At 37.0% G+C, this 15092-nt stretch overlaps 1 protein-coding gene across 1 annotated transcript; it reads left to right on the top strand.

Annotated features, from left to right (window-relative positions):
• Positions 1–406: 406 nt before the first annotated feature.
• LOC110034368 (interaptin) lies at positions 407–3577 on the top strand. Its single transcript, XM_020738641.1, has 3 exons — positions 407–2015; positions 2088–3049; positions 3133–3577. The coding sequence occupies exons 1-3, from the start codon at positions 827–829 to the stop codon at positions 3466–3468; spliced, it is 2487 nt and encodes an 828-aa protein (XP_020594300.1). The 5' UTR covers positions 407–826; the 3' UTR covers positions 3469–3577.
• Positions 3578–15092: the final 11515 nt, after the last annotated feature.

The following is a 15092-nucleotide window of genomic DNA, read 5'->3' as shown; positions in this document are numbered from 1 at the left end:
TTAAATATCCGTTCAATTGTAAGAAATAAATCAAACACAAATCAAGTTCAAACATTGAAAAAGTTAAACAAATCAAACTTGAACAACGTATGAAAGCTCAACACAAGTTTAAGCTGAACATGAACAACTTATAATTCTAATAAGCTAAGTTCAAACAATGATATAGTCGACTCAGCTCGGCCTAACAAGTTAAGTTCAAACAATGATATACTCGACTTGGCTCGGCTCGATTCAAACAATGATATACTCGACTTGGCTCGGCTCGCTTACGATTCTCCCTACCTGTTCACTAATTAATACTTATCTTATATTTTTATATAATACACCACAAAGAGCAAAATTATTATTACAATTATTGCAGTTAATATGAAGGCTGTTCCCTGCTTACATCATTAATCAATTAAAAAATGAGTAAAAAACTTCCTTAGTCTTCTCTTAGACTTTCTATTAGCTTATCGGTCTCGTCTGCCACCGTCTCCTTCTTCCATTGAAAACTACCCACGCTTCAGAGAGAAAGCCATGGAGTCTTTCCCATGATTTATTACAGCCTTTCTAAACCAGGAATTAATTGATCTCCCATTCTCGCACATGTGAAATCCACACACTGTTCTGTAACAGCTGCCATGATTAGAGGGCAAGGACCCCCTTTTCTCTCGCTCAATCGTTCATTTATAACAGGGAGATTTATCCATGATTTCTGATACCGTTTTGTGTCAGAAAGAAGGAGGATCTGGTCATGGCTTCTTTTGTTTTGATTTCTGTAGCCAGCAAATAATTTGGTATTCTCGGCTAACTTCCATCTCTCCAAGGGCGCTGCTGAACTAAAATGGCAGAAGAAAAGCTGCCAAATTTGGCTGAAGAAATAAATGCGGTCAGCGCATATCCGATGTACTTCGGTGTTTCGTGTGCTTTCATTGCTCTACAGTTCCTGTCCGCCATGGACGGACCAAGTGCGGAGCTTGGCCGGCAAAAGGACTGTTTCGAAGAGATTATGCTTCGAGGCAGCGCGCAGCTTTTGGGGTTGCTTTTTGAGAAGGTGCAGAGAAGGCATGAACAACTTTTCGAGAATGAGAGGAAGGCCGTGTTGGAGGTCATGGAGCTGAAGCAGATTCGTGCGGAGGATGCCAAGGCTAACGAGAAGGTCATGTCCATCTTTGCAGCTCGGGAACAGGGCTGGCAAGCGGAAAGGAGGCGACTTTTGAATCAGATCCAGTCTCTCTCTCGCGAACTGTCTCTTGACAAATTGAGGAATGAAAAGGTCATCTGTGATCTGAAGAAGAGAGTTTTAGAGGAGCAGCAGGCGATGAAAATCAAAGATAGAGGTTTTGAAGAAGAGGCAAAAAAGAGGATGGATTTGGAAGAAAAGCTGCGAGCTGCGCAGAAAGCAGTGGAGGAGTTGAGGGAGAAAGCGCACAAGGAAGTGGAGGATCACGTGTTAGAACTCAGAAGGCAAAAGACAGCAGTCATGGAGCTGGTTTCTAACAAGAGGCAGCTCGAAGTGGAGCTGGAACGTTTGCTTCGTCAAGCTGATACTGCAAAACAAGAGCTTGAGGAAGTTTTTGAGCAGAAGGAGGAGGCCGCCGCAATGTTGGAGAAGCTTTCGGAGGAGTTTGTTAAAGTTCAGAAGGATGCAGAGCAGAAAGGGAAGATTGTTTCAGCCATGCTTAGGAAAGCGAAGCACGACACTGCTGAAAAACAGGCGCTTTTGAAGGAGCTCAAGATAACGAGGGCGAAGAAGAAGCAAGCAGAGCTGGAAGCTGAGAGGTGGAAGAGCGCCTGTGAAGCTAAACAGAAGAAGAGCTCACGGGAAATGCATTCAGCTGAAGCCGGGAGTTCACGGAATAGAGTTCCAGAATTAAAATCAAGCAGCAAGATTGACCTGAGAACTCGTTTACTTGATTACTTGACCACAGAGAACATTAGCCAGCATGAATTTCCCATGGAGAAGGTGGATAGACTAAACAAACCAATGGAGTTTCAGGTTCAGTACTTGGATGAAAGTGATGATAATCTTGGTAAGCCTTTCGTTCTTGCTTCTTTTCATTCATGGTGCCAATTAAACTCTTTTTATGAACGTTACCCTGCAGATAATGTTCAAGAACTGCAAGATTGGGTTCAGCTGGAAGCTAAAAAATACACAGATGTGCTGGAACAGAAGCATTTTTGGGAGATGGAAGCATTTTTAGAGCAGTTGAGATTAAGAGATGAGAAGCTGGAGGCTTTGCACTGGCGACTTCTAAGCACGGAGCTGGACTCAAAGAGGCTGCAATCTCACATTGAAGGGCTTGATGGGAATCTTACACAGCTAAGGGATGAGAATCATAAATTGGAAGCTCTGCTGATGGATAGGGAAAGTGAATTGAAATCACTGAAAGAGAGATTTTGCTTTCATGGCAAACATTTTCAGGGGAGCAGCTCCCTCCCCGATTCTGAATGCATTTTGCCTCACTCTTTTGATTCATTAATGAAGGTGGCAACGAGGGAATTTAAAAAAGATCAAAGTTTGTATGAAGTTGAGAAAAATATTCAGGAAGAGGGTGAAATGAAGGATGTGGAGGAAATTGTATTGCTAAGAAAGGGCCGAATTAGAACTGATGTAGAAACAACAATTTGTAATGTATCATTTCCATCTACCGGCCTTTCCGAGGATCGATCAAATGATGAAATTTTATATGAAGATCAAACAGTAGGGAGGGAGGTTGAGATGGGTCTCATTCATTCCCATATAAGGCACAATTCCCTAGAAGATGCATTTGTAACAATATCCAGTAAATTAGCTTCTGATGGAAAGCCTTATTTAAAGATGGACTTACAAGCTCTTGGAGTTTCCTTCAAGATCAAAAGACTAAAGCAGCAACTTTTAATACTCGAAAACTTAGCCGGAACACGATCTAGTGATCATGAAACTGACAAATCTGATTCAACTGATGGTACTGATGAGAAGAAGGTCGAGTTAAAAGGTTTAATCTTAGTGATTTCGTTACTGGACAAGCAACTGAGGAGGTATCAATCTCTTGAAGACAAGATTGATGCCTTATCCAGAAGGATGGTAGGAAATCTCAAGCATTTCTTCTCTACGTTTTAGGTAAGTATTACACAATTTAACTCTTTTTGTTACATGATATTTTTCAGCTTGAGAATTCTGGGATTGGTGCCAGTCAACTTCCTGTAGATGCTGGAACCAAAAAGAAAATTGACAAGCTTGAGCAATTTCTTGAAGAGACTTTTCAGCTGCAAAGATACATGGTTGCTACTGGGCAGAAGTTCATGGAGTTGCAGTCCAAGATTAATAGCTGCCATGCAGGTGCTGAGGGACAAGAGGAATCAGCTGGATTTAACCTTGAACAGTTCTTAGATGTTGTTAGGACTCTATTCAAAGAAGTGCAGAGGGGACTGGAGGTCAGAATAGCTCGAATTATCGGCGACCTCGAGGGAACTTTAGCTAGTGATGGCATCCTGAGAAGATGATAATGATACTCTTCGGTGTGATTGCATACTCTAGATTTATAACTGTATTATTTACATTATTTATAATAGTAAGTAGTAAATAACATATACATAATGGATTTCATGACTACATTCCTACTTATCATGTTGGTTTTCCCCTGGTATTTTGCAAAGGGAATTCCAATCTCTGAGAGGAGACTAATCCACCTGCCACTCACTTTTTGTTGCTTGTATTTTTCTGTGTCTGTAGAGAGCTTTCTTTATTATGAGTGATTTTTGAGCAAGTTTTCATCATTTTGTTATCAGTAAAATCATGAAAATCGACCGAACTGCCAGTTAATTCTGAAGCACAAAGCTGCATAGGTGAATATTTTCATATTTCCAGAACGAACAAGGATTATATGTAATATGAGTCATTTATTTGTTCTATTTTCCTCTTCACTACTTAAGCTGGCACTGACTGACTTAATAGTTTGGGAGATGTCTAGAAGCAGAGATATGAAAACTAGTTGTACTTTTTACCATGCAACTTGTTGAGGATCCAGGGCAAAGAAAACGCAAGAATCATCGAAATCAAGAAGAAAACACATATATTTAACGAGGTTCGGCAATTTGCCTACGTTGTCGGGAGCAGAGAGATGACTTCTTTTGATTTCACTAAAAAATAGTAAAATACAATATAGCATATATATATATATATATAACTTTGGTGTACAATATGTAATTGGAAAAATCACTCATGTACCATATCGCTGGGGTGCTGCCCTTGCACCCCCAACCCACATAACGAACTTTCCCCCCCGGTTCCGCTCCAGTATCGGTCCCTTATATGTTATATGAATCATACCTAACACAACTACTAAGAGGAAATTCTGCGATGATGTATTTATTAACATCTTTCCCAATTGCATGAATTTTTATGAAGTTTCATTATTTAAATAAGATATAAAGTAGTATTATATCAGTTTTTCAACTTTCAATGCACAAATTGATGCTATAGGGCTGTATGAGGGCATCTTTATTGGTTTCATTCATTCAATGTGGGGGGCTTTCAAGTTAACATGTCTTGAAAGGTTTTTATGACATAATTACTTTGCTTTTGTTGTCAGAATATTATAAAAACTGTTGCATCTCTATTTTTTAAGAGTAATAAATGATAAATTGTTCAATGTCTGGCTCTGACTTTGAATATACAATCATATAAACTTTCTTACGAATCAAATTTTGGGACTAGCAGGTAATAAATGTTTCAATTGTTTAATCGAACAGCCCCTGTTTTTCTACTGCCTACTTTCTAATCATAACAAATGCATAAAACACATGTGCGAAATGAAGCTTAAGAAGCATGCTTCTAATGTTCTGTTTCATGGCCATGGCTTCATTTGATTCTTATCATTTTTATATCTCATTAGATAGAATTCCTTGAACAAAATGAGTAAATAATCTGCGTGTGGAAAAAGTTGTGAACCACTCCTCTTGTAATCCTTAGCACAATCCAAAGTTGTTCTATAGTTTTTGTAGCTTAATTAAAGTAGATAATCTTTTTCCAATCAATATATTGAAACTTTACTATTTGGCGAATTAATTAATTTTGTAAGGAACGGTGTCATAATGGTGTTGGCCTTGGAACTAATAATTAATTCTCACAATTATTATTTATTTAATTAATATGCATTTTAATACATGCAATTTTCAACATTATATTTTTTTGACCAAGTGAATCAAATTCTTTTTGCACACCTACTGATCCCCTTGGAGATGTAGTGGCCGCAATCAATGAAAGCAACCATATGATAGTTGTCATAAAAGACAATTGGTTAGAGGTACTCACCCAAATCTCAACACGATATCGAGGGATCAATCTGCAATCGGGACCCAAATTCAGACCCTAGAGTTAGATGATTTCTACTCTCTTCTCTATAGTGAGGAGATTAATGTTGCAAATGAGAATCTAAAACTTGAAAATCTATCCCAATGCCACGATAGACAGTCAAGAATCTAAGTGAAGCTATGGTAAATATACCAGTGGTTGGGGAAGATGGTCATCACCTCAAACAACTATGTGACGAGGAGTCCGCAACAACAACCGACCAACAGTCACATCTTAGATTTGTAACAAAGTTGGGCATTATGTTGCTACTTGCTGGCGCCAAACCAATTTGGACTACAAACCTTCCACAAATCAGGCTCTACGCCACCAAACCTAACTACATCCTTGATTTCAGAGAAACTGCCCATATGACAGTAGATCTAAACCACTTCAAACAATAACACAAATAGATGGATCTGAACAAGTCCTTGTGGGCAACGATCAACAGATAGATGTGGTCCATACCGACAATGACATTCTACCGACTCCCACTTGTAAGCCCAACTTACCTCAAATTTGGCAGGCTCCCACCTATTCCACAACTTACTCTAGGTTCACAAGCTAACACGTGATAATCATGTATCTACTCTTTTTTATGCTTCCTGATTTACAATTTGTTGTCCACAAACACACAAAGTTCTTCTGGCACGCAACTCCAATGTGCTATATCCTCTCAACGCCACCTCATTGAAGCTCTCACCTTATCATGTCTTTAATAGCTCTCTCATCTCATCTGCAACATGACATAGACGTCAAGGATACCTGCATCATGACGTTCTCAAGTGTATTAGAAAATTATATCCTACTTTAGGCATTTTGTCCACTCTAAAACCAAGTAATAGTTACAATGTTAGTAAAAGTCACAAACAACCCTTTCAGAGTGCCTCTTTAGGTAAGTATGGCCGTCTTCAACTTATACACACTGATTTATGGGCTTCATCCCCTCTTATATCTCATTAAGGTTTTCGGTATTACGTTTTTGTGAGTGATGATTTCTCAAATTTTTGTTGGGTTTTTCCTTTTGTTGCAAAATGGAATATGAGTACTAAATGCATAAGGTTTATAAACATGATTAAAAACCAACTCAAGACCACCATAACTTACCTAAGAATTGATGGTGGAGGGGAATTTGGCATTACTCATCAAATATCATATCCCTACACCACAGAAGAAAATGGGGTTGCCGAACACAAACATCATCATATGATTGAAACAACCTGAGCTCTTTTACCGAATGCATCTCTTCCGTACCAATTTTGGGTGGACACACTTCTCACCGCTACATACCTTATTAATCGAATGCCTTCCAGAAACACCCAAAATGTATCCTCATGTGAACTACTGTATCAATCCAAACCTACATATCCCCATCTTAAAGCATTTGGTTGTGTATGCTACTCGGGGATGAAGCCAAAAGCGGTACATAAATTAGCTCCACGATCCACCTACTACACTTTCTTGGTGTACTCACCCAATCATAAAGGTTAGAAGTGCCTGCATCAATAAACAAGTAAGATAATTTCTCTCGACATGTCACATTCAATGAATGATCATATCCCTTTGCTCCCCAAATGAAAACAATCTCTTCCACGAACACAACAACTATTACCAATCCTCTACTTCTTATTCTCGTGCTTCCTACTTATTTGTCAACCTTCCAAACCAACACATAATTGGTATCCACTTCACCACCAACTACTTCCCTACAAGAGCAATCTGAACCAACTTACTCCTCACTTCCTCTTCCTGTACACTAACCTTTAAATTCAACAACTATGCCCTCCTCTCCACTTCAAACCATGATACCTTCGTCTCATCCCATGCAAACAAGGACTAAGACAGGTAACCTGAAACTTTTCCACCACTTGAATTTATTTCACCAGCTCGAGCAACCTCTCGATCACTCTAACTATTCCTAAGCAGTAAAATTTTCCCGCTAAAGAAAGCCATGAATGAGAAATTTCATGCTCTACAAGTCCAAGCCACTTAAGAATTGGTACCATTACTAGCTAACCAACCAACATTGGGATGTGGGTGGACTTATTGCACCAAAGTTAACTTTGATGGCTCGATGGCCTATTATAAGGCTTAGTTAGTTGCCAAAGGATATAAAAAAGAGTTGGGAGTCAATTATCACGACACCTTTATTCCAGTTGCAAAAATTCCCACTTTCTGCATGTTATTCACTATAACATTTCATAAATAGTGGCCTATTTTTCAGCTTGATGTATCGAACGTGTTTCTTCATGGGGTTTTAGATGAAATGGTTTATATGCATCAACCCATTGGATTCATTGATCTGCAACCCCAACAATATGTGTGTTTACTCAAAAAAGGCACTCTATCTCCACATTCCTCACCAATGGTTTACCACTCTCTCCACATTCCTCATAGAAATCGGGTTCAAATTCAACAAAGTTGATCCATCCTTGCTCATTTCCAAACAATCTACTCACAACATATATATTCTTCTCTACGTTGGCAACATTCTGATTACATGAGAATGTGACACAATGATGGTAGAGCTGAAAACAAAAATTCACTCCAGATTTTAGGTAAAAAACTTGGGACGGGTCTCTAGATATCTGGGAATTGAAATTCACACGAATTCCTTTCTTTTCTTGAGCTAACAAAGGTATCTTCAACAACTTCTCTAAACCGCAGGTATGCAGAGATGGAAGGCGATGCCTAGACCACTGCCATTAAATTTTTGCCAATAATCGATAGATACACATCAACTAGAAGAGCCCACAACTTATAAATAACTGACCGGTTCACCACAATACCTCACAATAACAAGATCGAACATCTCATTTTTTGTCAATTAGCTCTACCAACGCATGCACGATCCTACTAAAAACCACAATCTCTTACTTAATTGTGTATTTTGGTACTTATAGGGTACAACAGATCATGGCATACTCATTACATCTGCTGATATCAAACTACAATCCTTCTTGAATTTTGATTGGGCGGCCGACTCTACAAGTCGCCGGTCTACCACTTGCTATTGTCCATAATTGGGTACCACACTGATCTTGTGGACGGTTAAAAAGCAACATACAATTGTTAGGATTTTACGAAGGCTGAGTACAATGCCCTCGAAATCGTGACAACTAATGTCATATGGCTAAGATGACTCTACAAGATTTTGATATCCCTTAATTACTACCTAGTAAACTCTATTGCAGCAATCTCTCTGCCATGGACATTACTAAGAACCCGACTACACTCACACGAAACTTATGAAAACTATTTACCACTTCATCAAGGATTACATCCAATATGAAGAACTACAAATTCATCATATACACACTCAAGACCAACCTGTTGAAATCCTCACCAAAACACTCTCAAAACAAAGGTTCCATCAATTAAAATCCAAGTTGTTGGTGCGACCTTGACGAATTACCTTGTTAGGGGTTGAAAGCAGCCACATGATGTCTGGTATAAAAGACAAAATTGGTTATAGTCACTCACCTAAATCTCAATAGGAAAGATAAGTTGTTATAAACCTTACCTAGAAGGTTTTGTTTTACTTATGTACTATGTAAATTTTATCTTGGTTGTTGTGTGGAAAATTTTAGCTTTTTAGATTCTTCCATTCCTTGTGTCATCTCCTTTCTAATAATCACATTATTGATCATCATTATGTCATTTATATCATTATTATTATTATTATTATTATTATTATTATTATTATTATTATTATTATTATTATTAGAATTTTGTTAGAGTTATGTTAATAATTTTTTTTTCTTTTCAATAAAGTCTATGCTTCTCCTCAAGTCATGATTCTTTTTGGCTAGAAACTTTTACATAAATCTTCTTGCCTCCAAATTTGTGCTTGTGGTTTGTCATATTGTTATTATACTTTCTGTAATATTGATTGTAATGTTACAACCATAAAAAGTATAGATTAATCAATCGAGCTAAATTTTAAGGAAATTTGAATGAATCACACTCAATTTTAATTAAAAAGATATTTTGTTACTTGACATGAACACATAGATTTAGTTTGTGATATTTTAAAAATTTACTATCTTGTGATTTTATTGGATGTTCTAATGTAGACTATGTTGATTTCAAAGTTTATAAAAACACACCTCTAACACATGCCAATTTTTTGGAAAGTCACTTTTATCTTGGTCTTCTAGAAAACAAAACACTATAATACTGTCTACTATTGAACCTGAGTACATAACTACAAGTGAATGTGTTGTTCAAGTTTTATGCCTAAGATAATAATTAGAGTATTATGGAACCAATTTAAAACACTTACTAATAAATATGATAATACTAATGTTATAAGTTTAAATAAAAATATTAATACAACATTAATGTATCAAAGACTGAGATTAGATATAATTTTATTAGAGATCATGTTTTTAGGTTGAAGTAGATAAGTATTTTGTAAAAACAAATTCACAATTTGTCAATGTTTTTAATAAACTATTAGTGGAAAGAAATATTTTATTTATTAAGACCTGTTCTTGGGATGTTCGATCCTACTTATTAAAGGGGGGGATGGAGAATTATTTGAGAGCATTAGTTTTATGATAAAAAATATATGTTGGTCATAATATTTCATTCATGCAAAATTTTAAGGGAGGAATTGTTTTTTATTTCATGAACCATTAAATTGAAAGGGAGTTCAAATTTTCTTTTGGCATTATTTCCTATCATTAAAAGAATGATGAAGGTCATTTCATAGATTCAACAAACTATTATATTTGTAACTGAACAAAGAGCGGCAGAGATTGGGCGGTTGTGGCAGAGATGTTGAAGTGGGGTTGGAGATAGCGTTTGAATAGGTTCTAGAACAAAAATGTTGAACTATCGGAGTAGATGGCCACGATGAATATGGTCGGATAGTTTCTTGAGACTCAAGTTATGCATTTGGAAGAGAGGATTATGGTGGGGATTGACCAGTTCATCAAATTTGGGATGGTCGACCCCAAGTACTTTGACCTTAATGAGTTTAAGAAACTCTTCGATGCTCCCTCAACTTCAGAACACCAAGAGGAGTTTGAGGGCGATAACATGGTGGATGACGGATTGTCCAACACTTGATCTGACAATTCTTAGACTTAGGATTCCTCTCTTTTTATTTTTATTATATATATATATATGTAACCAAACAAATGTACATATAAAGTTTTTGTTCTAGCATACATATAATTGAATGATTATAAGAATAAAATATGACTTTTGGTCGCTTTTACCTATTACCTTTTGTTTACTAAATGACGATATTACTTTGTTCGCCACCCTTTAGTCGATATAGAATATTCTTTACCCAAATCAAATCTTAGCTTTTGTTGCATGAGCATTGAGGGTCAATATTTAGTTTGTGTATGCCAATTGAGCATAATGGTTGCGCTGTTGGTCATTTAAAATTTTGTTAACCACTCACAAAATTAAATTTTAAGGTGTTAACGCTTAACTTACGTAGACCTAAGTTTTAGTTGCTTGAATAAACCCAAATTTTCTTTTGGTCGCACTACTCCTTGTAGGGGTGTAGTCTCCAATACTTTTTTCGTGAGATTTTCTAAAAACCCTTCACGGAGCTTTGTTGCTACTAGGTGGGTAACCACCTTTGAAAATTTTTTACTTAGAATTTGGAAATTCAACTTTGAGAAGTTTTACGACTGGGCACCTTGACTCCTCTGTTGGTTTACTTTTTAGGGCACTCTAGTTCCCATAGTGTTATCTTGATGCTAGGTGCATCAACCTTCTGAGTTCCTCGAGTGTTGTTAAAACCTGAGGTCATAATCGCTTTGTTTGTTAATGTTTCTATTACCATTGTGATTAAATAAAAAATTCAAAAGTGTTAGAAATAAAAAACTCCTTTTATGTTTTTCTTATGTCAATACATTATAATTGCTTTAAAAAAAATTTTCTTGAGATCATCCCCATTTTATGTTCAGTGAACCTTTTTCTCGATATGTGTTTTCAGCTTGTAGGATCTTAGGGCAACCTTTTGATCAATAACGAATAGGTCGGTCCAAGTGTGATCGAGTTTCTCAATCGATTGCCCTCGTGTGTTGAGTCAGATTTCTTCAGAATTGGGTCACCAAGAGCAAATGCCTTCTCTCAGACATTCTTATTGAAGTATTGATTAATCCTTCACATAACTTCTTCTTGTAGGAGTGTTTCATTGGTTTGAATTTCTTTTGGAATGTCAAGTGTGAGCATCATTCCTTCACCATTTTCCTCCTACCAATAAGTGAGATTTCCCTTGTCGATTGAGGTAGGTGCAACGACTCTCTAACTATGATGATTGTACTCAACCGACAACATTGTTTCTATCCCATGAGAAAGCATGTGAGGTTTTTTCCTAGTCATTGAAGACGGTGTGGTCCAGATGACTCATAGGACGGATGGAAGTAAGTTTGCCCAATTACCTCTTGCTCCTTTAACCTTAATATTATCTTGTTGGCAGCATCAACTTGTCCATTTGTAATGGGATGATGTACAAATACAAATTTTAGTTTAATCTCTTAAAGTTTACATAAATATTTTACTCTGTGAGTAGCAAATTATATTCCATTATCGGTGATAAGTATAAGAGGCAATTCATTCCAACAGATGATATATGTCCCAACAAAGTTTTGGATGATGTCTATGGCAATCCAGACGAGGGATTTTATATCTATCCAATTTGAAAAATAGTTTATAATGAAGAAAATAAAGTTACGCTGGCCTTTTAAAAAGGAAAATGACCCGAGGATGTCAAGTCCCTAAATGACAAAAGGTCGGGGGCTGAAAATCACTTGTAGCTTTTGGGCAGGCTGGTGTTGCAATGGAGCGTATTTATGGCACATCTCACATCTTTTTGAAAATTCCTCTACCTCTTTCGTGAGGTTGGCAGAAGTAGCGCTGCCTTTAAACAGGATATGCTAAGGTTTTTTCGCCATAGTGTATCTTCTGGAGAGTTTTATACACCTCATTTTTCTTTATGCATCGTAGGAGTAACGAAGTGGCTGACCTGCATAAAATTTGACCTTCAATGATGATATTATGCAGCTTTAAACTTGAATCTCCTTTGATTCATTATTTCTTCTGAGATCTTTCTAGTCTCTAGATATTAGATGAAGGGATCTAGTTCCTCAATGGCGATCTTTCTAGTCTCTAGATATTAGATGAAGGGATCCATCCAACTCTCTATGTTTTTAGCTTCTACCTCTTGAGCTCTAGTTCCTCAATGGTCAGTCGAAGAAGCCTTTGGGGTGTCCTATCTCTAAAGTAAATATTTGTTGAAAGAAGGTTTGTTACTTTATTTTCTTCTTGATTAATATGTTCAATCCTAAATTATGCAAACTTTCTATTCTCCACCTTTGCCTTGTTCAAATATTTGATCATAATTCTATCTCCGACTTCAAATTTTCTATTGACTTAATTTACTACCAATTGTGAATCTAACTTTACTGGTAGATGTCGGACACCCATTTCAAGAGCTAGACGTAGACCGACTATTAATGCTTCATATTCTACCTGATTGTTGGTGACCTTAAAGAAGACCAAGTGATAAAGATGTTCTCTAGTTGGATTACTTAGTGTTAATGTAATTTCAACTCTCACTTGAGTTGGGGATACATGGTTTGAGGTATAACGTTCTTTCATTTAAACTATGAAAATATGGTGGGGTCAGTTTAATTTCATATTTTTCTAAACATTAAAATGTCATTCCGAAGCAGGTGACGAGATTTCGATTTCGGTGACCGACATCTTCTTACGGGCAACTCTCCAAACCAAAATAGTACCAACATCCACATTGTTTTGAGAGGATAGAAATATTTCATTGGAAATCTGCAATCATCGGGGGATCAGAATAGTCACGCGGAATGCCACGGAGATTGAGGAAGCCTCTACTTCATGAATTCTAGGGTTCTTTTGACCAAGATATAGGCATAAGGAGTACTGTATTCTCGATTGACAACAATCATGTCAAAAAATATGTGGGAAAGTCACGATCTCCGAATCACAGAGGCACGGATCTCATAAATCATAAAGTAACTCACAAAAGTCTTTTCGTTGTTTTTGCTTTTTGTTGTCTTCTCCTTGCTCTATTTTGCTAGAAACTTAGGATTTAAAAATCTCTTTGTGATCATGCTAAACTAGGTTAGCTAAATTAGTAAAGTAGATATTTTTTTTTTGTGTGGAAACAATAGTTAAACTTTCTCTGTGAGATCGATGTGTGATACTCTTTAACCATATTATTACTTGACACATGCACTTGCATTGTACAACTGACTTGCTTCATGGTAAATTTTGGTGCTTCAAGTTTTTGGCGTTTATGCCAAAGATTTCAAGAGAATAGAAATATTTTGTTTCAAGGAAAATTTTAGTTGAAAAGTTTGGGAAACGAAGGGTTAATCACAAACTTTTGAGAGAATAAAAATATTTTAATGGAATTTTGCAATCATTCCAGGGATCAAAAAAGTCATGTGGAATGCCATGGGGATTTAGGAAGCCTCTAATTCATGGATTCTAGGCTTCTTTTGATCTAGACATAGGCATAGGGAGTATTGTATCCCCGATTGACAACAATCACGTAGAAAAAACATATAAAGAAAGTCATGATTGTCGCGATCCCTGAATCACAGGGCATGGGCCTTATAAATGTTGAAGGAACTCACAAAATTCTTTTTGTTATTTTTGCTTTATATTATTTTCTCTTTACTCTATTTTTCTAAAACTTTAGGATTTAAAACTCTCTTTGTGATCAAGCCTTGCTAAATTAGTAAATTAGAGATTTTTCTATGGAAATAACTATTACACTTTCTCTATGGGATTGATATGCGATACTGTCCACATTACTACTTGACATGTGCACTTGTGTTGTACGGTCGACTTGCCCCGTAACAGGTTTTGGAGTGTCATTGGTCAACTTCAAGAGTTTGGCCAGACTATTGTGTTGATGTATACCTAGAAAGTATTTGAACTGTGCACTCTTTACCCCCTGCGCCAGGGTGACTTATGCTATCACGGGCTCTAGATTTCATACTTAAAGCATTTTCTGGAATCAAGTGACATATGCTTGAAGTCTCTCGTTTACCACAAGGATTGTGAGTCCTTACAAGCTTGTGGACGCTAGCAAAATGCATCATAAATAACTTTTTAAACTCATCGAGGATAGTTCCTATCGGGAAAACATTAAAACATCTGAGGGTTGCATCTCTCAGTGTGGTGTAGAATATCTTCTAGTTCAGTGTGAAGGAGACTTTGAGCAAAAAGAAGCTCGAGTCAAAGGAGGCTATGTGGTTGATCAGATCACTCTAACCCTTATAAGACTCCAAGGATGGAATTTTGAACTTCTCAAAGGGCATATCATTGACAATCTGTCATGAGAATGCATTCTCCAAGTGACAACAGAATTCCATTTTCCCAGCTCGTGGTTTGAACCTTGGTGTATACACATCATTGTCTTGATATTGTGATTTGTCAATTCTTTAGGCCCTTGAGTCATCCGGTGGCCTTGAGGTTTGGGTTATTCTTGATGGTATTGTTCTTGACAAGATTATGTTCTTCCCTCAAGTACAACACCAATAAGTCTTGCCATTTGTCCCACAATTTGATTTTGAAGTTCCTGAATTTTTTGTTGCACAAATTCTCTAATGGACTCATTGTTTGAGGTTCTCTCAAGTGAGTTTCTCTTCAGCGGATGCTCCTCTTCTTATTGATGATATGAGTCCACGCTCACCGCACCTCTTAGGATGTTGAATCCAAACTTGTGGATCACAACCAACGAATAGAGCGTTGGGCGGGTGAT

Source organism: Phalaenopsis equestris, unplaced genomic scaffold, assembly GCF_001263595.1.
Source record: "Phalaenopsis equestris unplaced genomic scaffold, ASM126359v1 Scaffold000002, whole genome shotgun sequence".
In the NCBI taxonomy this organism is placed as follows: Eukaryota; Viridiplantae; Streptophyta; class Magnoliopsida; order Asparagales; family Orchidaceae; genus Phalaenopsis; species Phalaenopsis equestris.
This window is presented reverse-complemented; position numbering and strand designations above follow the sequence as displayed.

Bases quoted from the DNA above. Each gene is read 5' to 3' on its own strand.
- LOC110034368 (XM_020738641.1), top strand. From the start codon at position 827: ATGGCAGAAGAAAAGCTGCCAAATTTGGCTGAAGAAATAAATGCGGTC. The intron at 2,016-2,087 runs GTAAGCCTTTCG...GTTACCCTGCAG, and splicing joins TGAAAGTGATGATAATCTTG to ATAATGTTCAAGAACTGCAA. The intron at 3,050-3,132 runs GTAGGAAATCTC...GATATTTTTCAG, and splicing joins ATGCCTTATCCAGAAGGATG to CTTGAGAATTCTGGGATTGG.